Source organism: Rutidosis leptorrhynchoides, chromosome 3 (genome assembly GCF_046630445.1).
Source record: "Rutidosis leptorrhynchoides isolate AG116_Rl617_1_P2 chromosome 3, CSIRO_AGI_Rlap_v1, whole genome shotgun sequence".
NCBI classification, from domain to species: domain Eukaryota; kingdom Viridiplantae; phylum Streptophyta; class Magnoliopsida; order Asterales; family Asteraceae; genus Rutidosis; species Rutidosis leptorrhynchoides.
In genome coordinates, this window is record NC_092335.1 from 137,507,857 (window position 1) to 137,535,592 (window position 27,736).

Consider the following 27,736-nt stretch of genomic DNA (forward strand, 5'->3'; position numbering starts at 1 on the left):
TCGAAGATTCTATACAGAGAAGGATTGTTAATGGTGGTGTGTGTATGTTGAGATAAAAGTATAAGGATTGAAGTGGTTCATGATTCATGAATATGAGTAAGCATAATCTGCTGTTCATCTTGGCTTGTTCTGTAAATTACTGATTTTGCAGGTGAGGGATAATGTAAGAATGATACTCCGATATGCAAGTAAATTGTTACGGTTATTATTAAATTATTATGTTTACATTTACAAACGCAATCTCAAATTATGCATATGAATGTTGGAAAAATTGGTTAAAACAAATGTGTTTTTATCAAATTTAGACACTAGTTAATATTAATATATGATAATAAAGTGATATATTAATAATTTAGTGAGTTTTGTAGTGTTTCATTAGGACTTTAAAACGAGCTAAGATGTGTTCAAAACGAATTTCACTTGAATGAGATTGCGGTTCTCAAAATTGCTTGGTTAGTGTACAATTTGAAGGGATTTTGTTGTAAATGTAGGTCCGGTTCAATCTTTTTATCAGTTTGATCGTTTTATTTTTATGTTCTTAATTTTAATTATGTGATTTAATATAAATGTTTATGATTTGATTATTTTCTTTGAATAATGTGTTATGATTTCATATACTCCTTAAGTTTCGTATTGCATGTATGTCATATCGTATAAACATCGATGGTCTTTCTAAGTAAACAACGTGTATTAGGAATCCTCTAGATCCAAACTAAAAAAACAATGTAAAAGAGGTCATATACATTGATACCATGCTGTTGATTTGGTTACAAATAGGAAAACAAACAAATTGAAAAAATAGGAGTTAACTAGTGAAATGACCCGTGGAATCACGGATTTGTTTAAACGAAACAGTTTAATGATACGTTTTAAGTATTAAGTGAACGTAAATACTAAAATTATTTAGTTTAATGACTCGTGGAACCACATATTCTGACTGATGTTAGAAATCGGATATGAATTGACTGCCGGATTCGTTCTTGAATCGTGTAATCACTGTCTCTATAAAGTATTTCGACCCTACGATTGCCACAGTTGCACGAAATCTTTATAGGGATCAAACAAGAACGCAATCAGTGTTTTGGGCAACGAAATCACTGATCAAATTGTTAGAGAATTTGTGTGTGTTTCTGTTGGTTTGATGAATGCAGAATGATGAACAAAAACGTTCATTAAACTGTTATAGGAAACAGTTAAACCGAAAGGGTGTAACCCTTCAATTTTGGCGGGAAATTCGGGTATAACAAAAGATGCAACTATTCGCTTATACTCATTCGGATGCAACGTTTCTATGTAACGAATAGTGCAAATTCTGTTGAGGTTTCGGGGCGCTGCCCCTTGGACCCCAGCCAGGGGCGCTGCCCCTTGGACCCCGCCAGGGGCGCTGCCCCTTGGACCCCGCAAGGGGGCGCAGCCCCCTTGACCCCCGCATTTTGCGCGACAGTTAGTAGCCAACTCTTACGGGCGTGTACTCCACACTCTCCGAACCCGTTGGTAAGTATAACTAGCTAACACCTGCATTCAAGTAAATCGCAACTAACTAAAATGTACGTTGGATGACACTAAAATCACCAACAACTGAGAAACTTATCGTTGTTTTTACAAACATATTGACATACTTAACTTAGTCAGAATAAATGAACTACATTTATCCTCCCACAACTTTCTTCCAATTTTGGTCACAATTATTATTTTTCTTGTCATAAAAGTTACATTACAACATTTTATTAAGACATGTATTTCATATACATATGTAACGTAATTAATCCCGTAAAGAAAACCTATATTTGAATAATAATAATAATAATAATAATAATAATAATAATAATAATAATAATAATAATAATAATAATAATAATAATAATAATATAATACTCCCTCCGTCCCACTACAAGTGTCCAGTTACTTTTTTCACAAAGTTTTAGGAAATTCCACTAACTTATCTTCTGATTGGTTCAAACATTAAGTAGATACTTGAAATAGGACATCCCAAAATAGAAAGGTGGGTCATTATCATTTTCATTATTGTAGTAATATCGTTGTATATGTATGTAAATCAGTATTGTTATCTCATCGTATTGTTGGTCAAAACTAAAACTGAAGTGCTACTGGTGATGTGAGCAAAAGAAGTAAACAATTGTAATTAGTTAGATATACATATCAATTTTTTGACGAAACGTGATTTATAGTATCCGTAGCCTATCAATTAAGAGAAATTAACAACAATAAAAAAATTACAGTAAACTAATATATAAAGATAACTAATAGTGATCGCATTATGTATTCTCACCTTATAATAGCTTTATACCGTTGAATAGAATTAGATGATTAGCATGTATCGATTATGATAGTTAATATCATAGTACGTAGCTCGAAAAAGAAAAAAAAAGCAAGCATGAACAATTGCCGCTAAATAAATTAGGGCATAAAGATGTATCACATTAAGATTGGATAAATTGGTAAATATGATGAGTTTATATGTTTAAAATGGGCTCATATGATATAATCGTATTTAAGTGGAAAAATATGTTATTATTAAAGTTAAGAAGGGTATATATGATAAAAACCATAACTAATAAATAAAATATTTAATTAATGTTAATGACATCATCAAGATGACTTAGATTTTTTTCTTTTTATTTTTGATTTTTTCTTAACAAATGAATTAGCCTAATAATGACATCATCATTATAGAAATTTAATAGAAACTATAGATAATCAAAGGACTACAATTGTTAACATCTGTAACGACCCGACTTTTTCGACTTGCTTTTGTGCCTTGTATTTTAACGAAACTGCGTATTTGTGCGTACTGTGTTACTTTATTACTCCGGAACCTTGGCACACGTGTTTTATATTCATATTCACCCTAAAACATGCCTTGGTGTATGTGGAATGCTTAACTTGTCCATTGGATGCTTTATAACCGTTAGTGTTACTTGCCGTTACGAATAAACCGCGGACTGCGTGCACGTTTGACTTTTGTCGGAACCGGAACTTTTAGGCTGCGAAATATTAATTATTATTTTATAATAATAATTACTTGGACCTTTGGATGCTTAATTTTATTTATTTAATTGCTAAAGCTCAATCATTAGTCTTGTTGGACTTTCTACCTTGTTGGGCTCAAGTCCACCCTACTCTAGCAAGTGACCCAATTAATTAGCCCAAGTAATATCACTAGTGGCCCATAATAATAAATAAATAAATTAATTAATTAATTAATCAGTCATACTAGCATAATGGATAAGGATTATCTATTTGTCACATGAGATTCTAGCATTAGTACACACTTTAGACAACCATTATCCATAAAGCAAAGTTTTGTCTCCCCCTCCCCTCCCTCAAAATCACGGCCCTAGGCCCTTCCACCTCATCAATCCATGTCAAAATTTTGCTTATAAATACTAGCCATTCACCTCTCACTTGTTCATTTGATTTTCACACACAATTGTTCTTTCTTTCTTTTCTTTCTAGTAATACTTGTAAGTTTTCTTTCTTCTTCCTTTTTCTTTTCAAATTCGTGATCATCATCATCATATTATGGAGATCAAAGTCCCTTTTAGCTTTGATCTTGCTTATATCTTGTTCATTCAAGAATGAATCCTTCAAGAACATTGAAGATTCAAGCTTTCTAGCTTTGAATCTTCACCAACTTTGTAGATTCATCTTTCTTTTACTTAATCTTATTATTTTGTGATAAAGATTCAAACTTTTGTTTGTAATCTTCATGCATCTTCAAGATCCAAGCTTTATGCTTCAAGATCTTCAAGAACAATTGAGATGCAAGTTTTCTAGCTTGAATTTTCATATCTTTTTGTTAGATCTAAGTTCTTTTTGCTTTGATCATGTTGTTTTGTGAAAAAGATTCAAACTTTTATTTGTAATCTTCATGTATCTTCAAGATCCAAGCTTTATGCTTCAAGATCTTCAAGAACACTAAAGGTTCAAGCTTTCTAGCTTTGCAACCTTGTAACTTGTGTGAAAAGGATCCAAACTCTCTAGCTTAGGGTTCCATCACCTCATTTAACTTAGATTGTGCTTATACTTGTTGAATTGATGTAAAGTTTGTAGCTTTAGTTGTTATTGTGAATTGAAATTGTGTTAAGACTAAGGATATGATGTAACCTTGGTTCATCATCCATCTAAGACTCATGAATGAGTTGTGTTCTTACTTGGTCTTAACATATTGTGTATTGATAGTGAATCTTGGTCAAAAGTGATGCTAAACCATCAACGAGTTATACACTTGAAGCTACAAGCATCAAGGATGAGAACCGTGATGAGCATCAAGCACCAAGAACCCCACCGGAGCACTTGTCCACTGATTTTCGTATATGATCAGACCACCTGGGCTACTGGAAAGTTGATTTTCAGTTATTTCGGTTCGATTATATGATTTTCCGTTTAGGCCTCGTCTTAATCCGAGTTACGGTTTAGGATTTATGGCCCTCCGATAGTCACTACACCCTATTAACGTTGTGCTGAAATTTCTGACCTACTCGCGCTTAAACCATCGCCACAGTCAAACGAAGACGAGTTAGGTTCTGGAAATTGGTCAGTGGTTAGGGGACTCATATACGGAGCCATAGCCACTGACTATGCGTCTTTTTGATTTACGTAGAGGTCGTAGCAGCTGACCGAATCAGCCTATTGTTTCGATCTCTATTCTTGTCAAACTTACTTAGCTTTTATGATGATGAACGATGATGATGATGACACTTAAACTTATTTTATGCACTATTAGAATTTATAAAGATAACCTACTGACCTAGTAACCTTTGATTTAGGTTGACGACCTTTCGGACCGACTTACAACTTGCGTACTTTCATTACCGACTTTACCGCTTTTATCACTGTGAGTTATAGCATCCCTTTTTACCACTTTTACTATTTTTGGGACTGAGAATACATGCGCTTTTTACGTTTTACATGTTAGGCACGAGTACTTAAACTTTATATGTGTGTGGGTTATACAACGACATAAATATTCCCTTTAGCACGGTAACGTTTAGTCATTGGTTTTTGAACCAGTGAACGCGAATCTTAGATATGGATCCATAGGGTTTGACATCCCCACTCGGGCTAGTCGCGCTAGCATTTAACGAGTGTTTAATACTTCGTGAACATACGCACTCACCAAGTGTACTTCAGGGGGTTATAAACGTTAAGTCTAGTTACCGGGTGCCCACGGTTATGCATATACTTTTCATACTGTTTTGATACGTTGTTGCAGTACTGAAATCTCGTGGCCTATCTTGCGTTACTGTTACAACTTAAACTATAGCTCACCAACATTCGTGTTGACTTTTTAAGCGTGTATTTCTCAGGTGCCTAGAGGTTTATTGCTTCCGCTGTTACACTTGCTGTCATGCTGTTATTGAATTGTTGTTATGGACCTACTGTACTAGTTATCCGCTGCATTACTAGAGATGTCTCAAATTATGAAACCTATGTTTTGCATTCGTAAACTCATGTTATTTTGGAACAATGGTTTGTAATAAGTCTTATGACATGTTATCTTTGTAAAACGTTATCTTTTTAATGAATGTGAATCGGTTTTCAAACAGCATGTAGTATTCAACCGTGTAAAGATCCTGTTGTTGACGAATCGTACACGATAGTTTTGTACGGGGCGTCACAACATCAAATCATACATGGAAGTTACTTTATTAGTTAAAAATAGGAGGGTTCTTTCACGAGAAAATGAAATTTTGCTAAATAAGTTTGCCTTAGCGAGGTTCATGAAATCAATTATGTAAAAATATATCATTTTTTACCATGAAAATTATAGAATCAACTAGTTGTTGAACCCTCGCTTCGCGCCGGGGGTTCGGTTTTCAATGTATTTTATTGCGTTTAGTTTGTAAAATTATTTCGTGGCTAAAGAATGATGTCGTTGAAGCGCAACTCGAGTCGAACTAAAATGTATAACACGTGAAAGATTTAAATGTTATTTTAAATTAACAGTATAAATATATGTTCATCTCCGCGTTTAGCTATGTAATTATCCACTTTTAAAAATTGAACGCAAAACCAACGTGTATGAAAATTACCCCAATTTTTTAGCATTTTTTAAAAAACGTCCGTTTTGCGTATAGTTAGTGACATTGTGTTCCTAAAATTATTTTCAGTTTAACGATGGTACCGGAAAAATTTAACTCGTTGCGAGCGAGAAGATATGACCCGTTGAATATTTGGGTAAGGTTTATTTAAGATTTTTTATGAAAATGGTTATTTGACACTTTACCCCCTGTTTGAGGGGTCGATTTGAATATTTGAAAAAAGTGTGGGGTCTTTGTTGTTGTAGTCAAATTTAATTAGAATTTTAAAAAAAAATAAGTGAAATGACAAAAATGCCCCTAGTTACTATTTATCGTTTTTGTTTATTAGATAATATAGTAATTACAGAGGATATAAAGCCAAGATTTAAAATAAAACACAACCTGTAGTATTTAAAATAAAACACAACCTGTAGTCGTTGGTCTTTGAACGTTATTTTCGAGGTGGTTGGTTCTTGTGATTTTCTAAACACATATGGGTGGTCCTTGTCGTTAATGGACGTTAAAAATTCCGTTAAGCCATGCTTATTCATATCTTTTTCCTTCACCTTCTTCACATCTTCATCTTCTTCATATTTTTTCAACTTCAAACTTCAATTCTTCCCTAAATTAAAAAGATTATTAAGTAATACAAAATTAAATTTTATCTTATTTACACAAATAACATAAAAAACCCAAATTAAAAAACAAATGAGTAATCACAAAGGTTTATTACACTATATACTAATTTGCGTATTTAACCCTGGATTCCTATTGGCTAAAAGGGTCATTAACCATTGTTAAACTGTTAATCTCTACATTCATGTTACACTGTTGCTATATACCCTAACTCTTGCTATATACCCTAAACACTTTCTATAAAACGCCTCCGCCTCAAACTTTATCACCAATTTTTATTCTCCCCATCAGTTACAAACAAAATTTGTCAAGAGCAACATCTTCAACGATCTCATCCGGTCTACATAGCAATCCAGTGAAATTGGATCATAGCTTACTTCGCATCGGTAAAAAATTGCTTTCTTTATCTTCAACTTCAATTTATACGATGGTGTTTTAGATTTGATGATAATGTGTATTAGTATATATTTAAATTAGGGTTTCTGTAAATTAAATTTTAATTTTGATCATGAACATACGCCTTAGTTGTTTTATTTTTTTCTAATTAAAATTGATTCCTAAAATTGCCATAATTTTTTTCCCTGATGAAAACAAAGAGTTATTAAATGATTTAAAACACTTCAGGTTCTTAAAAAAATTAAAACAAAGAGTTATTAAATGGTGTAAAACACTTTAGGTTCTTAAAAAAATTAATATAAAGTCATTGAAATATGGTATCTTAGTATGATTTCAGTCTAATATACAGAGAAGATGGAGTCTGTGACTTTAACTGTTTAAGGTGTATTAATATATATTTGAATTGGGTTTTCTGTAAATTAAAATTTGTTTTGATCATACACCTAAGTTTTTTTAGTTTTTCCTAATGAAAATTGAGAGTTCAATTGTAGTTTAAGCTATTTGCATTATTTTTTCCAACAGCTTTATAACTATTTAAATAGTGTTAGAAGTCCATTCTCATACAATCAATTGTTGATATTTATTTGGGTGCACAACAGTTTCCTTTGTTATCATGTATGCTGATAATGGATATGTATCATTTAACATATAGGTATGAACTGAGTTTCCATTGTGCAGTTTGTTTTCTCATATATAACTTATAGTGTATATTACTTGCAATGACCTCAGGTAAAACAAATATTAGAACTCTAACGACTAAGTGATATAATTTCAAACAACAATTTCGCCAGGTATATAACTCATACGTAATTTTTCCTGTAGACATTTTAATGTGCATAACCTATATAACTGTAATCTTTGATGTATCAGTGACGATGACAGCTATATATTCTTGGATGTATTCTATGGCGGAAAATTTACTTCGGGCTGGAGGTGGTACGTAGGTGGGAATAAAAAATCATTTAAACTATGCGAGTCAAAAATCTTCTTTCTTGATTGGTTGCACGAATTACTTGCAGAAGAAATACCAATTGAATACTCTTCAGTTTTGTATTTCGATGCACAAGAAGTCAAATGCAAATTTATTTACATTGACGATGAGTTTGAGCGAGTCAAATGCCGAGCTGCTCGAAATGGTTCAAAGCTTAGGTTGTACTTATTACATGAAGAAAGTTCAACCAACGACTTTTGTTACTAATCGTTTGTTATCGTTTGTGTTAGTAATAATGAATGGTGTTTTGAGATGTAACACAACTGCTGTTTTGTAGATATATGTACGTGTATAATAATATATTAGGCAATACTGTTTCGTCTATGTAATTACGTAGTATTTTGTAATAAATAAATATATAAGATTACTTATATATCTGATCATTGTCATAAATTTAATATAAATCCTATATTTTTTTTAGCCTAAAGAAAATATCAGCAGCAAAATGCAAGAGAAAAGGGAAATTGTGTATCCAGTAACCAAAAAAAAAGGAGATATTTTAAAAATGTATTGCACGTGATTTTTCTGGAGGTTTCCCATTCTACATAAGTCCATTTCCATTTGAAAATGAGATATTTGTTGGGTTGCCATTTTTGTTTTCATCTTCAAAAGTCTTTTCCTATCTTCCCTTTTGTCAACATCAAAGTACATAAGATCAGGTAATTCTTTATCTTTTAGGCGATTTAGTTTATATAGTTGTTTCCTTTATGGCTTATTATTATACAATTGTATCGCCCAATTCTGCTAGCATTTTTTTTTTCAACGATTATTAGTTTGAAAAATTACTTATTTTCTTTTATTGCATTAAAATTTTAATGGCAGTTGATCAAACAAATATGGTTGGTGATCTTTTGGAGGTCAACACCAAGCCCGCTGTCAAATTGTCAAAAAAACGTAAAATACAAAATAAAAACACTGTATATGATGAGACCAGCATTCTTATTCCTTCTGCTACTACATCAACATATACACAAAACTCAGGCATACCAACATCTGCAAATGATCTTGTTTCCAATAGGCAAATGCACAAAAGGCGTCGACTGCAACAACAAAACATATTATCACACATCTCTTCTTCTTCAAATGTAAACGAGTCAGGTACGTCCAAGAATGCAAAAAGCCGTTTGCATTTTAAATTTTAAATATATATTATTTATGAATCTAAATATTTGCCTTTTATATTATGCTAGGAATGAATCCATTTTATCATCATTTGGGCCCTTGCGATAACATTTATGTCCATTGTGGTGCCTTTTTTTGGTTAGAAGAAAGAGTAAGGCGTTCATTTTCAGATATACGTATTCATTATCATCAATGTTGCGGTGATGGTCGTGTAATAATTCCTTCATCAATGGATCCACCAAATCTAATGAAAGAATTATTAGATAACAATCACTTTATGAATAATATTCGAGCATATAATCAAATGTTTAGTATGACATCTTTAGGCGCACAAATTGATGAAAGTGTTAACACCGGAAATGGACCTTATGTTTTTAAGATATCTGGTCAAATATATCACTGGATAGGTTCACTTTGTCCAGCAGATGGAGATGCTCCTAGATTTTTACAGCTTTATATATACGACACAGAGCACGCTGTAACTAATAGAATGCGGCATTTTGGTGGAGATAATGGTGGTGGTGAAGTATTAGCAGAGATAGTTGCGGAATTAATAGAAATGCTTAATAAACACAATAAATTGGTACAGTTATTTAGAACTGCAAGAGACAAGCTGATAGACAATGAAGTTCCCCCTTTTCGTATTAGACTATTTAATGCTCCTGGTCAACGGCAATATGATTTACCAACATCAGATTCTATAGGTGCTATCGTCTTTGACAGCGGACCCAAAAGTGTTGGTGATTATGATGTTATTATTGAACAAAAAGGTGGACTCCCACAAAGAATAAACAAATTACATCAGCATTATATGTCACTTCAATATCCTCTTTTGTTTATTTATGGTGAACCAGGTTACAATACGTCTATGACATTATGAGATCCGTCTGCAAGTAGTAGTAGAAAAAGAAAAAGACTCACCATGAATATGTACTATAGTTATCAATTACATAATAGATTAGGATTTTATGATTTAATATTTAGAACTGGAAGGTTATTTCAGTAATATGTAGTTACATCCTATTGTAGTATAGAATTAGATAGAATAGATTACAAAAGAAATAAGCAAGAAGATATAAGAAGCGACTACTTAGCTGCTATCTACGATGGTATCAACAGAGGAGATCAAAGTGGAATAGATATTGGATCTAGATTGATACTTCCAGCTTCTTTCACAGGTGGTCCCCAGATATATGTATAGCCACTATTTAGATGCATTAGTTATATGTCGTACAAATGGAAATCCACAATTTTTCATTACATTTACCTGCAACTCCAAATGGGCAGAAATTAGGACATTTATGTCTAACTTCCCACAATTGACACCTACGGACCGTCCTGATATTGTTGTTCGAATTTATCAGCAAAAACTTAAACAATTACTCGCATTCCTCAAAGAAGATAGGGCTTTTGGTGACGTAAAAGCAGGTCTTCTCTCTCTCGCTAATCTTTTATTTATTCATACTTTTTACACATATTTTTTTGGATACATTTAGGTTAATTGATACAATTATATATATATATATATATATATATATATATATATATATATATATATATATATATATATATATATATATATATATATATATATATATATATATATATATATAGGTTTTTTTTATATATATTGACAATTTATTTTAAACTTATATTTATATGCAGTTCTTTATACAATCGAATTTCAAAAAAGAGGCCTTCCTCATTGTCACTTACTTTTGTGGATAAATTCATTTACAAGTATTACTGCACTTGATGTCGATACTTATATCTCGGCAGAATTACCTGATCCGCGAATTGATCCTTGCGGGTTATCAAGTTGTATCAGATTTAATGGTACACGGTCCCTGTGGCCTAGCAAAATTGGACGCGCCATGCATGAAAGTATCCAAATCATCTGTAAGTGAATTAAAATGTTCTAAAAAATTCCCCAAAGCATTCAATGACGAGACTTTTTTTGATAAAGATGGTTACGTTCATTATCGAAGGCGTAACACTGGTATATACATAAATAAATCTGGAACTAATCTTGACAACAATTAAGTAGTACCATATAATCGGCATTTGTGTCTAATCTATAATGCCCATATTAATGTTGAGTTTTGTGGCTAAACGATGCTTATCAAATATTTGTTCAAATATATTTCAAAAGGTACAGATCGAGTTGTTGCCCAAATAAGCAAAGATTGTGCTAAATCGCCTTCCCCTTCAACTTCTTCTACACCAGTAGTAGATGAAATTAAGAATTTCATCGACGCTAGGTTTATATGTCCATTCGAAGCGTGTTGTAACAACCCAAACCAAACCATGAACAACCCGCGTAAAATGTGAAATAAAAAAAAAAATTTGCTGTTCAATTGGTGGCGCGGTGCGCCAGGTATTCGCGCGGCGCGCAGAATCACCTGGACAGCCCGCTGTCTCCGGAAGTCAATTACACGAAAATGTTTGACCTTTTCCCGACATAATTAGACAAAACGCTTTCAACCACATACTCATACATGTAAAACTAACACGTTCCATTAATAAAATTAGTTTTACGAAGCGGGGCCCACATGACCCAAATTACAAGTTTAATACATAACGCGAGTTTCGACCACAAAAAGTTTAAATGCCAAACGACACATCGAGCATGGTGTTTGGGGTTAAACTACCCAAGTCTCGGTCGAACTTCCAAAATCTATAATCCTCGAGCCACTAATCCAAGCGAATACCTTTGCCCTTATCCAAGCCGGATCCTAAAAAGGTAAACAACGAGAGGGTAAGCTAACGCTTAGTGAATGCAATAATTATACATATACATATATAATACACCTACTTGCAAGCACTTATACAAATACCTCATACACGCTAGCAATTTACATAGCATACCATCGCAAGTATAACTCTAAACCCTTCAAGATCACAAGCTAGCACAATAATATCATATATATATAACCCGAATAATATAATATACTACAATACAACGCGTAATTATGGTTAACCAATAACACAAGGGAACGGTACTTCGAATTTCCCATTGGTGTTCGTAACAACCGTTAGTGTACAACGAAATATATCACTAACCCCTAGGCGACACGGACAACGAAATATCCGTTCAAGTAATCGTTAGTGTACAACGAAATATATCACTAACTCTTGGGCAATTTGGACAACGAAATATCCATCGTTAGTGTACAACGAAATATATCACTAACTCTTGGTGGTATAGACACGTATACCCGGCCCCATCCCCCGCCCTACAAATAGATACATTATATACACACATGTATAATCATTCCACTCACCTTACGCCTTCGGTGAATCGATAAACCAAGCTTGAAACTTCAAGGTAACACACCTATTACAATGTACACATAATCAACATCCATTCAAGTTGGTCAAACTCGCAACACTCACCATCACTAGGTCATTTTGACCCATTTGGACACTTAACCCTAAAATTGGGTCAACTCACACCCAAAACCCTAACATTAGACAAGATAGGTTTAAAACACATTTCAACACTAGGTTTATGCATTAATCACAAACATTAACTAACTTAGGTCCATTTTGACCTATTTGACCAATTAAAGTCAACACACCCATTTCGGGTCATCCACTAACCCACACAACGCCCATTTACATATATATAGGTGTGCTAGAAATTTACTAACTAATTTAAGTTCATAAACATCAATTTAACACTTTGAAAACCCTAGTTAGTCATCTTTGAGTCTACTCGACCCAATTTCACCCAAAATCCCCAATTCACCCACAAATGGGTTTTAAGTTCATCATCTACCCCAAACCCTAACCCTTAATCAAAATAAAATCAAGATTAGAGCATACCACTACCACCAAAACGTAGCTACAGGGAAGATGAACGACTTTAAAGCTTGCACTTAGACCCGATTCGAGCTTCTTCTTCCTTATTTTGAGCTTTCTCACACTAGGATCTTACTCTCTCTCTAGAATAAATTGGGAGTGATAAGGGTTGTTGAAGATGGAGTAAATGAGGCTCCAACAACTGATACCAAGCCTTAAAGTCGGATCCCAAGTGTAATTACCAAAAAGCCCTCACCCATAATTAATTAAAAAGGAAGATGAGCTGTCAGCAGCTTTTGGCGCGGCCACTGGCCCGCGCGGCGCGCAGATGGCCTGGCCAGAATCCTTTTCCCTTTTAAAGTATACAACGAAACCTCCACTATACAAGTAACTTAATTACACATATGTACAAGGAAAAATATTCGGGTCTTACAACTCTCCCCCACTTACATCGGAGCGCGTCCTCGAGATCCAAGCCGCATGACAAGAGGGAGATAAACCAACACAAATTCTTCGGGTTCCCATGTAAACTCGGAACCTTTACTTCGACGCCATTGAACCTTAAAGGTCCTCACCTCCTTGTTACGCAACATTTTCACTTTCTCATCAAGTATAGCAATCGGCTCTTCAACATATTCTAACTTGTTGTTTAGTTCAATTTCATCTAATGGCATCCATGAGGAATCATCCGCAAGACACTTACGGAGATGGGAAACATGAAATGTGTTATGGATCCCCGCAAGTTCTTCTGGCAATTCCAATCGATATGCAACTTCACCAACACGAGCTAAAATCTTAAACGGCCCAATAAACCGAGGAGCTAACTTTCCTCGTTTTCGAAATCGAATAATACCCTTCCATGGCGAAACCTTGAGCATCACCATATCACCTTCTTGAAACTCGATCAGTCGCCTACGTTTATCGACATAAGATTTTTGTCTATCTTGCGCCGCCTTTAAACGAGCTTGAATCATATCGATTTTACTATTTGTCTCCAATACCAAGTCGGTGCTCCCGACTTTCCTTTGACCCACTTCGCCCCAATAAATCGGGGTCCGACACCTTCTACCATATAACATCTCATATGGCAGCATTCCAATACTAGTGTGAAAACTATTATTGTACGAGAATTCCACCAAAGGCAAATGTTCATCCCAACTACCACCTAAATCAATAATACACGCACGTAACATATCTTCCAATGTTTGATTCGTACGTTCGGTTTGACCGTCCGTTTGAGGATGGTACGTCGTGCTCATATTCACCCTCATACCCATATCTTCATGAAACTTCTTCCAAAATCGAGAAGTAAAACGCGTGTCACGATCCGAAACAATAGACGCAGGAACGCCGTGTCTCGATATCACCTCCTTAATGAACATCTTCGCGAGTGCTTCCGATGTAATTGCTTCTTTAATAGGAAGAAACAATGCACTCTTCGTCAATCTATCGACAATCACCCAAATAGTGTCAAATTGGGTTCTTGCCGTTTTCGGCAACTTGGTAATAAAATCCATGGTAACATGCTCCCACTTCCACATCGGAATTTTTAGCGGTTGAAACTTACCATACGGCTTTTGGTGTTCGGCTTTAACTTGCAAACACGTGACGCATTGCTCAACATACTTAACAACATCGCGTTTCATGCCCGGCCACCAATAATCTTTCCTCAAATCATGGTACATCTTCATCGCACCCGGATGTATGGAATACTTAGACTTGTGCGCCTCATCAAGAAGCACCTTTCAGAAATCACCCATCTTAGGCACCCACACTCTTTCTTGAAAAGACAATAAACCACGCAAACCCATCGTAATGAATTCCGATTGCCCCACAATTGGTTCCGCATGCTTGTTGTGAACGTAAGCCTCTATTTGAATCACACCAAGTTTTTCAAGAAAATCGTTAGTAATAATCATACGTAACAATCCCAATCGTAACGCCGGATGTTGACTTTTTCGACTAAACGCATCCGCGACTACATTCGCCTTGCCCGGATGGTAAAGTATTTCACAATCATAATGTTTCACCACGTCCATCCACCTACGTTGACGATAATTTAAATCCCGTTGATCAAAAAGATGTTTCAAACTCTTGTGATCCGAATAAATCGTACACTTGACACCATACAAGTAGTGGCGCCAAATTTTCAAAGCATGAACCACCGCCGCTAATTCAAGATCATGAGTCGGGTATCTCTTTTCATGTTCCTTTAATTGACGAGTAAGCAATGACTTTACCTCGTTGCATTAGAACACACCCGAGCCCATTCAAAGAAGCATCACAAAAAACCGTCATATCATCTACACCTTCCGGCAACACTAAGACCGGAGCTTGACACAATTTCTCTTTCAACAATTGAAAAGCGATTTCTTGCTCGCTCTCCCAATTGAACCTCGTATTCTTCCTTGTCAACTTAGTTAATGGAGAAGCAATCTTTGAAAAGTCTTGGATAAACCGACGATAATAACCGGCCAATCCGAGGAAACTTCAGATTTCCGTAGGCGTAGTCGGTTGTCCCCAACACTTCACACTCTCTATCTTCCCCGGATCTACTTGAATACCATCCTTGTTCACAATATGGCCAAGGAATTGAACTTCCCTTAGCCAAAATTCACATTTCGAGAACTTAGCATATAACTTCTCTTTTCTCAAAGTCTTCAACACCTCGCGTAAATGATGTTCGTGTTCCTTCATACCCTTAGAGTAGACAAGAATATCGTCAATGAACACAATTACTGACTTATCCAACATAGGTTGGCACACTCGGTTCATAAGATCCATGAATACCGTCGGTGCAATCCTAAGACCAAAAGGCATAACTACAAACTCAAAATGCCCGTAACGCGTACGAAAAGCCATTTTATCAATATCTTCCTCACGGACCCGTATTTGGTGATAGCAGGACCGTAGGTCAATTTTAGAGAAATACGTCGCACCTTGGAGTTGATCAAATAAATCGTCAATCCTAGGCAATGGATAACGGTTCTTGATTGTTACTTTGTTCAACTCCCGATAATCAATGCAGATACGCATACTTCCGTCTTTCTTTTTCACGAATAAAACCAGAGCGGCCCAAGGCGAAGCACTCGGTCGAATAAAACCCTTCTCAAGTAACTCTTGGGTTTGATTTAACAATTCTTGTATTTCTGTCGGCGCTAAACGATAAGGAGTTTTAGCAATGGGAGTAGCTCCCGGAACCAACTCAATGCGAAATTCAACTTGTCTTTCCGCCGGAACACCCGGTAACTCATCCGGAAAAACGTCTTCAAATTCACTTACCACCAGAATTTAACGAATATGTGGGGGCTCATCACGAGTATCGACAACATGGGCAAGAAAAGCCATGCCACCACTAACAAGGAAACGACATGCCCGTGCAAAAGTGCATACCGGTACAGGTCTTCTACGTTTATCACCATGAATAATTAACTCTCCCCCACTTGGGGTCTTCACACGAATAGACTTTTCATGGCACGCAATATCGGCTCTGTTACGATCGAGCCAATCCATACCAACCACGATATCAAAATAACCCAAAGTCATCGGGATGAGATCAATTTTAAAGTTCTCGGAACCAAACACAACATTGCAATCCTTACACACATCAACCACTAGCACCGTCTTGCCATCCGCTATTTCGACTTCTACCGGATGACTTAACTTAGCTAACGGTTTATTAAGTTTAGGCACAAATTTTGGAGACACAAACGATAAATTTGCACCGCTATCAAATAGAATCCTTGTCGGATTAGAGTTAACCATGAAAGTACCTGAAACGACTTCATTGGATTGCTTGGCTTCATCGTTGGTCATCAAATAATTACGTCCCCTAGCTGACCCCGCCGCCTTCTCTATTCTCTTAACTTGATCATTTCGGAGTTCGGGGCACTCCGACTTTCGGTGCCCTTCTTGTTGACAATTGAAACATGTGATCACATTAGTACGCGGTTTTGGGCAATCACGAGAGTAGTGACCTTTTTGCCCACAATTGTAACATGTGGTCACGTGAACACTAGGAGCACCCTTCTTTACACTACCAACACTTTCGGATACTCCCTTACTCTTCTTGTTCAAAAAACTAGAAGCTTCAAACTTTCTTTTACTTGTCGCATAACTAACCGGACTCGGAGCTTGCGCTTCAAACCCCTTCGCCACCGCCAAAAGCTTAGCAAAAGTCTCAACTTGACCAATACTAATTTTACCCTTCAAATCGTCTCTAAGGGTCGCATGAAAGTCTTCCATTAACAATTGATCATTCCCCACATACTCGGGGCAAAAACGCGCCTTGGCGAGAAAATTGGTTTTGAGAGTGTTTAGGTCTAAAGACCCTTGACGCATGTTCCTTAACTCGTTGCGCAATTTGGAAAGGTCCTCTCGCGTACGATATTCAAGGAAAAACTCCTTCTTGAACTCCGCCCAAGATAACCCTACGAAAGCCGCATCACCCACCATATCAATCTTACCATAGAGCCAATCTTTAGCATGGCCCCTTAGCAAACTAGTAGCAAGCCTTGTCTTTTTCTCGGGAGGGCACTCGGTCGTGCAAAAACAACCTTCAACATCGGAAATCCAAGCCACACTTTTCATGGGGTCGGGATCCCCGTGAAAGTGAGGAGGCTTAGTCGCCAAGAAGTTCTTATAGCTAAACTCCAATTCGCCCATAATTTGAGGTCTAGGAAACCTCCTTTCAACTTCTTCTTTAACGGCATTGGTCATTCGTTCTTGAATCATATAGATAATTTGTTCCGAAACCGACTCTTCGAGAATTTGCTTAACCTTTCGAGAGAAAACCGAAACATAGTTTTTTAGGGCGGCCTCTATTTTCGTGGTCATCTTGTCCGTTTCCTCCACATGAGAAGGACCACCGTTGCCATTCGTATCCGTTCCGTTTCTCGTCTTCATTCTAAAGATTAAAGAATGGATTAGACATCACCAACGAATTAATACACATAAATACCTATGCATATGACCGTACACACCCCACCCCTAGCTCAATGCTTGTCGCACGTCCTTTCTTGACTTGACTTGCAACCGTGATAGTGGTTGCGACTCACTATTATGCTCACATGCCATGCCACGCTAAAACGTATCACAACCATCTCGCTCGATGTTCAAAACAATAACACATGATTAGTAACATCAATATATATAGCATAGTTAGTCCACCTATGCATAAAAGAACTAATCAAAACCCGCACCGATCCGTAATCCTACAAGTCCCGCATATAATACAATAACACAAAAGTCTAAGTCTAGGCGCCTATCTCAAGTCACCTAAATCCCTTAGACCATGCTCTGATACCACTTGTAACAACCTAAACCAAACCACGAACAACCCGCGTAAAATGTGAAATAAAAAAAAAATTATGCTGTTCAGTTGGTGGCGCGGTGCGCCAGGTATTCGCGCGGCGCGCAGAATCACCTGGACAGCCCGCTGTCTCCGGAAGTCAATTACACGAAAATGTTTGACCTTTTCCCGATATAATTAGACAAAACGCTTTCAACCACATACTCATACATGTAAAACTAACACGTTCCATTAATAAAATTAGTTTTACGAAGCGGGGCCCACATGACCCAAATTACAAGTTTAATACATAACGCGAGTTTCGACCACAAAAAGTTTAAATGCCAAACAACACATCGAGCATGGTGTTTGGGGTTAAACTACCCAAGTCTCGGTCGAACTTCCAAAAGCTATAATCCCCGAGCCACTAATCCAAGCGAATACCTTTGCCCTTATCCAAGCCGAATCCTAAAAAGGTAAACAACGAGAGGGTAAGCTAACGCTTAGTGAATGCAATAATTATACATATACATATATAATACACCTACTTGCAAGCACTTATATAAATACCTCATACACGCTAGCAATTTACATAGCATACCATCGCAGGTATAACTTTAAACCCTTCAAGATCACAAGCTAGCACAACAATATTATATATATATAACCCGAATAATATAATATACTACAATACAACACGTAATTATGGTTAACCAATAACACAAGGGAACAGTACTTCGAATTTCCCATCGGTGTTCGTAACAACCGTTAGTGTACAACGAAATATATCACTAACCCCTAGGCGACACGGACAACGAAATATCCGTTCAAACAATCATTAGTGTACAACGAAATATATCACTAACTCTTGGGCAATTTGGACAACGAAATATCCATCGTTAGTGTACAACGAAATATATCACTAACTCTTAGTGGTATAAACACGTATACCCGGCCCCATCCCCCGCCCTACAAATAGATACATTATATACACACATGTATAATCATTTCACTCACCTTACGCCTTCGGTGAATCGATAAACCAAGCTTGAAACTTCAAGGTAACACACCTATTACAATGTACACATAATCAACATCCATTCAAGTTGGTCAAACTCGCAACACTCACCATCACTAGGTCATTTTGACCCATTTGGACACTTAACCCTAAAATTAGGTCAACTCACACCCAAAACCCTAACATTAGACAAGATAGGTTTAAAACACATTTCAACACTAGGTTTATGCATTAATCACAAACATTAACTAACTTAGGTCCATTTTGACCCATTTGACCAATTAAAGTCAACACACCCATTTCGGGTCCTCCACTAACCCACACAACGTCCATTTACATATATATATGTGTGCTAGCAATTTACTAACTAATTTAAGTTCATAAACATCAATTTAACACTTTGAAAACCCTAGTTAGTCATCTTTGAGTCTACTCGACCCAATTTCACCCAAAATCCCCAATTCACCCACAAATGGGTTTTAAGTTCATCATCTACCCCAAACCCTAACCCTTAATCAAAATAAAATCAAGAAATCAAGATTAGAGCATACCACTACCACCAAAACATAGCTAGAGGGAAGATGAACGACTTTAAAGCTTGCACTTAGACCCGATTCGAGCTTCTTCTTCCTTATTTTGAGCTTTCTCACACTAGGATCTTACTCTCTCTCTAGAATAAATTGGGAGTGATAAGGGTTGTTGAAGATGGAGTAAATGAGGCTCCAACAACTGATCCCAAGCCTTAAAGTCGGATCCCAAGTGTAATTACCAAAAATCCCTCACCCATAATTAATTAAAAATGAAGATGAGCTGTCAGCAGCTTTTGGCGCGGTGCGCCACTGGCCCGCGCGGCGCGCAGATGGCCTGGCCAGAATCCTTTTCCCTTTTAAAGTATACAACGAAACCTCCACTATACAAGTAACTTAATTACACATATGTACAAGGAAAAATATTCGGGTCTTACACGTGTTGGCGAATATTTAACTACCCCATTCACAACAAAGAACTGGCTGTTCTAACACTTGCAGTACATTTGGAAAATTTTCAATCGATAACTTTTCGGGCAAGAGAGTCTTTACAATCAATCGCAAAGAACGAAGGGAAAAAGAAAACTACTTTAACAGAGTGGTTAACCTATAATAAATACTCATCAGACGGCCACACCTTAACTTACATAGATTTCCCTTCAAAATTTGTATGGAACACTTCCGAAAAAATGTGGAGCCCTAGAAGAAGGTCTAATGATAAAGTTATTGGCAGGTTAGCATATGTACATCCTACCGCAGGAGAATTATTCTACCTAAGAATGTTATTATGTCATCAACGAGGATGTACTTCATTTATGCATATCAAGACTGTTAATGGAATAACATGTCCAACTTACAGAGTAGCCTGCGAAATGTTAGGGCTATTAGGTGACGACCGTGAATGGGATATTGCTCTCGAGGAAGCGACAATTACAGCTACATCTTCAAAAATGCAGGTACTATTTTCAAATATTCTTCTGCATTGTCACCCAACAAATCCTGACAAATTATTTGATAAACACTGGAAATCAATGTCCGACGACATCCCTCTTAAAATTGCTTCCACTCTCCACATTGATCAGTTATACATACATGAATCAGTTACGTTTCTATGTTCTATACGAACTAGAAATCTTATTAATCCCCTTTTCAAAATCAGTTACAGACTTTGGCTTACCATCAATTCCAGAACAATTACTTGCAGATCTTCAAAACAGATTGATCATGGAAGAAAAAAATTACGATCGTGAATTCTTAAATGCCGAGCTAAAGGAACTACTACCTAAGATGAATGTAAAACAAAGATGTAACGACTCAACCCGTTATCCAACCGAATACGCAGCAAAAAAAAAAAATTTATGACAGAAGGGTGCGCTGCGCGCTCCACAGCTTGTGCGCGGCGCGCACAAGGCCTGGTCAGCTTCTGTCCGAAATTTTCAATTTTCAATTTTCAATTAAAGATCTCCCACTTCCCGACACTTTTAGATGAAATGCTTTTCACAACATATAATATTAGATAAAACTAACACGTTCCAATAATAAAACGAGTTTTACAACACCGGGCCCACATCAGCCATTTTACGACTTTCGTACAAAATACAAGTTTCAATCCCAATTTACATTAAGATGAGTTAGGACTCTATAACCCAACCCGATACCAAGAGCATAATCCCGGGGACTACCAAATCCCCAATCCGCGTCTGTATATCCAAAAGCTATCCCATCGAGCCCAAACGCTCCTACGCAACTAGTCTAACAACAAGCTAGCTTCATAACACAATACCTGTAAAAAGGTAAACAACGAGAGGGGTAAGCTAAAAGCTTAGTGAATGCAATAATTATACACATACATATATGACCTACTTACTTGCAATCACTTACCCAATTTACCTCATACACGCTAGCAATTTAAATAGCATACCATTCCAAAGTATAACGCTAAATTTCCAATACCGCAAGCTAGCACAACAATAGCATAAAATCCGAACAATATAATATGCTACATTACAACACAAATAAACATTGATGTTCACAACATCCATTAGTATTCAAGATCTCAAGGCTAGCCCTACGAATGGTATCGTCAACATCGAACTTAATCCCCATTCGTCCTAATAAATGTGGTATCGTCAACATCGAACTTAAACCCACATATGAGGTATCGTCAACATCGAACTTAAACCCTCATCAAACAAACGTCACTACAATAGTGGTATGGCTTCGTCAACATCGAACTTTAAATCCATACATGAGGTATCGTCAACATCGAACTTAAACCCTCATCAAAACGAAAAACAATATACTCTAGGATATGGTATCATCAACATCGAACATTAACCCATACCCCACAAGCAAATAAATCATATACATACATATATAATTATTCCACTCACCTTGGAATGCTCGCATAAGTCATGTATAACAAGATCCCCGTCCTCAAATCCGAGCAAGTAACCACCTATATCACACATAGGTACAATATACACATAAATAGCCATTCTCTAAAAGAGAATCCAACACAGACATCCCCTAACCGAGGGGTTTACACCTTCCTCTCCAAAACCCGCCCATTTAACACCTAATGGACACAAACCAACTACCACTTTGGGTGGTAGTTCAAGCCCACTCTACTAAGTACAATTTAACTCAAATTATACTTTACACCAGTTAGACCCACCTAGGTCCCGACACTAGATTACTACTTAGGTAGTGATCATTTCAAACCACCATTTACACAAAACCACCACACGTGCAATATTGACCCATATTGCTTTTGACCAAGTTTGACTTATGTTAAAATACCATTATAACCCAAAATCACTTCCCACATTTACATTCATTCAAAAATACCATTTAACACTTAACAAAAGTGTTTAACATCCATTTAATCTAAACTAGTGTCATCATCAATTTTGACCAATTCAAAGTCAACCCATTTTGACATAAGTCCCAAAAACATCTTTAATCACAAACGGCTAGTGATTAAATTTCCAAAACACCATTTGAAAGGACCCGTTCATATACATTATAAACAATTCACAATAGTTGATTACATCGCGAGGTATTTGACCTCTATATGATACATTTTACAAACATTGCATTCGTTTTTAAAAGACAAACTTTCTTTACAACGAAAGTTGACGGCATGCACACCATTTCATAATACATCTAACTATAATTGGCTTAATAATAATCTTGATGAACTCAATGACTCGAATGCAACGTCTTTCAAAATATGCCATGAATGACTCCAAGTAATATCCTTAAAATGAGCTAATGCACAGCGGAAGATTTCTTTAATACCTGAGAATAAACATGCTTTAAAGTGTCAACCAAAAGGTTGGTGAGTTCATAGGTTTATCATAACAATCATTTTAATATATTAATAGACCACAAGATTTCCGTTTATAAATATATGTACACTCGCAAGTGTATAAAATTATTCTATAAGTTGTAGGCACCCGGTAACAAGCCTTAACGTTCATGTTTTACCCTCTGAAGTACACCAGATCAGGTGTGTTTAAAATAACCTCGAAGTACTAAAGCATCCCATAGTCAGGATGGGGTTTGTCAGGCCCAATAGATCTATCTTTAGGATTCGCGCCTACCGTTCATAGACAAGTAGTTTAATGTTACCAAGCTAAGGGTATATTTCTGGTTTAAACCCACGTAGAATTAGTTTTAGTACTTGTGCCTATTTCGTAAAACATTTATAAAAATAGCGCATGTATTCTCAGTCCCAAAAATATATATATAAGGGAGCAAATGAAACTCACAATACTGTATTTCGTAGTAAAAATACATATAACGTCATTTAACAAGTGCAAGGTTGGCCTCGGATTCACGAACGTATCAATATTGAGATTCAATATTGCAGGAAAGTACGTAGACGCAACGTAGATGATAAACACTAGATTGACCTCACGAGCATACCCATGAACCACACCAATCACCTCCATAGCTATAACCCATAATTTTCTTAGCTTCGACTCATTCAAAAAAACTATTTTGAAATCACTCGGACAGCACTCCGTCGTAATATTTTATATATACTAATAATATCTTGAAATAATACAGAGCAAATATATATATATATATATATATATATATATATATATATATATAAATCGATTGAGAGAGTTTAGAGAAATATATTTTCAAGTTTCTATGAAATAATGAAACCTATTGAATTCTATTTATAATAGATTTTTTAATTATTAAAGTAAATTATTAAAGTATGAATTATTAAAGTGAATTATTAAAGTGAATTATTAAAGTATGAATTATTAAAGTGAATTATTAAAGTGTGAATTATTAAAGTGAATTATTAAAGTATGAATTATTAAAGTGAATTATTAAAGTATGAATTATTAAAGTGAATTATTAAAGTATGAATTATTAAAGTGAATTATTAAAGTATAAATTATTAAAGTGAATTATTAAAGTATGAATTATTAAAGTGAATTATTAAAGTTAAAGTAAAGTAAAAGTAAAGTAAAGGTAAAGTTAAAGTATAGTAAAAGTATAAAAACTATGTATGTATAATACGCGTATAAATATATATAATATTAATTTAAATTGTTATATATATTTAATGAAATAAAATATAAATATCATTATATTTATTATACTGGTTAAGTAATGAGTTGTCAAAAGTGATTCTAGATATTTATAAAAGTTATATACGTTTTAATAATAAATTTCTTTTTTTTTTTAATTGAAAACGTCTTTGTACGTTTGAAAATAGATTAATAGAATATTATGAAAACCAATTCTCCACTAACTTTTGTCTAACTTTCGTAAATGACACTTTTTGTTTTTATTTATAAATAGTTTTACAAATTATTCTGAATATCGTTAAGAGGAATAGATTTTCTCAAATCATAGTGGACCTCTCAACAGAGACTTGTAATCATAATTCAATATTTCTGATAATTCAATCATTTAATATATTTTTTTTAATTTTGTCAAAAATCATATTGAAACAAATACGTTCGTGTAAAGTATTATACGTTTAATACTTTATTAATATTCTCAAGTTATAATATATATATATATACATATACATATCTATTTATATATAACGGTTCATGAATCGTCAGAATTTGGTCGAGGTTATAATGAATGTATGAACACAGTTTAAAATTCTTGAGATTTAACTTAACAAACTTTTCTTATCGTGTCAGAATAATATAAAGATTAAAGTTTAAATTTGGTCAGAAATTTCCGGGTCGTCACAGTACCTACCCGTTAAAGAAATTTCGTCCCCGAAATTTGATAGAGGTCGTCATGACTAACAATGAGAATGTTATTATAACGATTATAGAGTTTTATCATGTTCAAGAAGAATGGATAAAATAATTCGATTACTCGAAGCGTGTGAGTGAAGTTATCGTAAATGAATGAAATAAGATAATAGTGATTCGTCGTATCTTTTGACGTCATCACGATTGATCTTCGAAAAGAAAATCTTTGTAATCTATATTGGATTTGATTATTCGGCGATTAAGGAAATTATGATCCTCTTCGAATTAATGCGATAATCCATTTTGATTTCTCTGTCGGATATTTCACTATAAATCCACCTCATTTGTTTTCTTACAACTCACACCTTCTCAACTCATATTTTAAAGTATTTGTCAATATGTTTCATACAGTGCTGATTCTTGATATACTCCTCACTTTCATATCTGTCGCTCTTCTTTTTCATCTGCCTCAGGAAGAATCTATTTACTTCTACTATACTCTTGGTTTTATAGTGTTTTTAGTTCTCCCGTGTCTTTATATTGCTATATGCATTGATATATGCAGTTTGTGATTTCTGGGTTGTTGTTGGGTTTTATATCTTCCCTTATATTTCAAAGTCCTTGCTTCTTCTATAATCATTGTCATCCACAGTTAATGCTCTCTTCTATTTGCTATGATTTATACTCCCATTTCTAGGTCGGAGCTTTGTCCTTTCGTTTCTTCTTCTTGCGATTAAGCACCGCTTGTAATGGTCCAGAATTCACAGATATAAATTTCGGAATGAACATTGTTAATGTTCTAGGAAGGAAATTGTAATGGCACGATCTTGACTTGTCAAATTACCAGAATACCTCGGAAAAGGCCGAATCATCAAGAAATATTTTCTTGATATTTAGAGATCAAAGAGAATATAAGAGTCGTGTAACATAGCACTTGATGACGTTATGATCTGTAAATCATCATGTTCAATTTAGAAACTCAGCATGAATTACTGTAATATAATCATGTTGATCAAGTGTCATTATATTATACTAACTCATGCTTCAGCTCCCAACACTTTTTCATGAATATTCCTATTTTAAACTCGAATGTTTCAGAATTTAGAAACTAAAATAGTTTCTTTTATGATATAATACAGATAGCGCGAAGAGGTAAATGATTTCAGATAAGAATAATTATAAAAATATCTTAGAATGTCTAATATCAGAGGATGATGAAGGATATTGTCCGCAGGGGTTTAGAGTCAGGAGCAAGGTATTGGTTAATGACTTCAGCAAGTACTAAATCATTTGGATTCTTTGAAGGCAGGTTCAGCCTTTGTGATTTGTCCACAGCCTCCTTTATACTTTCCTCAATCCGTTTTCCAGTTCCAAAGCTTCTCTTTTTCTGAACTTTGCCAATATACTATCCTTTATCATCCAACTTTTTACTGTTAAGGTCGTTTACAGTTTTTGCTGCTTCATCAGCATTTTTCAAAATTTCGAGAACTGGTTCGCAGTTTAGGGTGTTTTTCAGAAATTTCGCATTCAAAGAATGTAAGTCTTGGAGGTAGACGTTGTGTGTATATGTAATTGTTGATGTAGACATGCTGCGAGGTTTCAAAATACTGATTACTGATTCTCAATAATTGGTATGGCAATTCTTGTTATAAGGTACGAATGAGTATATGATAGGGTTTCGATAATTATAATGATTTTTTTTTTTTGGAAAGTCAAAGATCAGTGAAGTTGTTGGTAAGTTTATTGCTAATGTGGTGAATATAAATGATTCCCCGGTAACGTTGGCGAAAGGGCAACGTATCTATCGAGGTTATAATAAGACTGTTTTGATTGAGAAGTCGAAGTTGACTTGCTGGAGCTGTGACAAAACTGTCTATTTTGAAACGGAATTGAAAAGTTATTTTAGCTAGTAAATGCCAAAGGGTCTAACACGGATACGTTTCGAACTATGACTTGGGTTTTGAGAGTTTTTCAGGTGTATAACTTTGGGTAACATGTGGTTGGATCATCATCTCGATTGTTCCTTAGTTGAAGTGTCTTCAGGAATTTCGAAGGGTTTGAGCACATATTGTAATCGTTAATACATATGATGTTCTAACACAGTTTTGAAGTCAAAGTATAGCTTTAAAAGATATAGGAATCTAAGAGTGATGATACTGGTTATATTTCGAATTGAATTATGCAATTTCAAAATCAGAATATGTAATTGAATTTGAATGAGTATGATTGTTTTGATTTATATGAAAGAATGGATATTGTTGTGAAAGTAGGGAGTATAGTTGATGATTGCTGAATCAGTTTCGAAAAATGTAATATATTAATTGTGAATTTATATATATCTCTCGGGTATTACCTACCCGTTAAAAAAAATTTCACAATTAATATTTTGTACAAAAGAAGTTTATTACAGTCTTTATGAAAATATATGTGTATATTTTCTTTAGATGTAATATAGATTTAATGAGTTAATATTAAATTAAACTCATTTGTTTTATGGTTGGAACTAGAATTGAGTAATCCCTAAAACTTTATAAATTGCATAAGTATTTCTTCAATAATATTGAAATTATGAATCATTACTTTGTTATTTGTTGGTTTTCGTGAAATTCTTGTGAACTTCGCAAGGTACGAATGATGTTATTTGAAAAGTTTCGAGTACATC

At 35.1% G+C, this 27,736-nt stretch overlaps 1 protein-coding gene across 1 annotated transcript; it reads left to right on the top strand.

Annotated features, from left to right (window-relative positions):
* The first annotated feature begins 8,882 nt into the window (after positions 1–8,882).
* Positions 8,883–21,050, top strand: LOC139900419 (uncharacterized). The gene is made up of 8 exons (XM_071883191.1): positions 8,883–9,165; positions 9,258–10,043; positions 10,224–10,367; positions 10,477–10,617; positions 10,855–11,088; positions 20,330–20,561; positions 20,688–20,784; positions 20,988–21,050. Exons 1-8 carry the CDS (start codon positions 8,883–8,885, stop codon positions 21,048–21,050), a joined length of 1,980 nt encoding a protein of 659 aa, XP_071739292.1.
* Positions 21,051–27,736: the final 6,686 nt, after the last annotated feature.

What these genes read in the sequence shown, in the direction of transcription:
- LOC139900419 (XM_071883191.1), top strand. Translation starts at nt 8,883, where the DNA reads ATGGCAGTTGATCAAACAAATATGGTTGGTGATCTTTTGGAGGTCAAC. An exon ending in ACTTCCAGCTTCTTTCACAG is followed by an intron (nt 10,368 to 10,476) that starts GTGGTCCCCAGA and finishes CCAAATGGGCAG; the next exon opens with AAATTAGGACATTTATGTCT. An exon ending in CTACATCTTCAAAAATGCAG is followed by an intron (nt 20,785 to 20,987) that starts GTACTATTTTCA and finishes TTTCAAAATCAG; the next exon opens with TTACAGACTTTGGCTTACCA.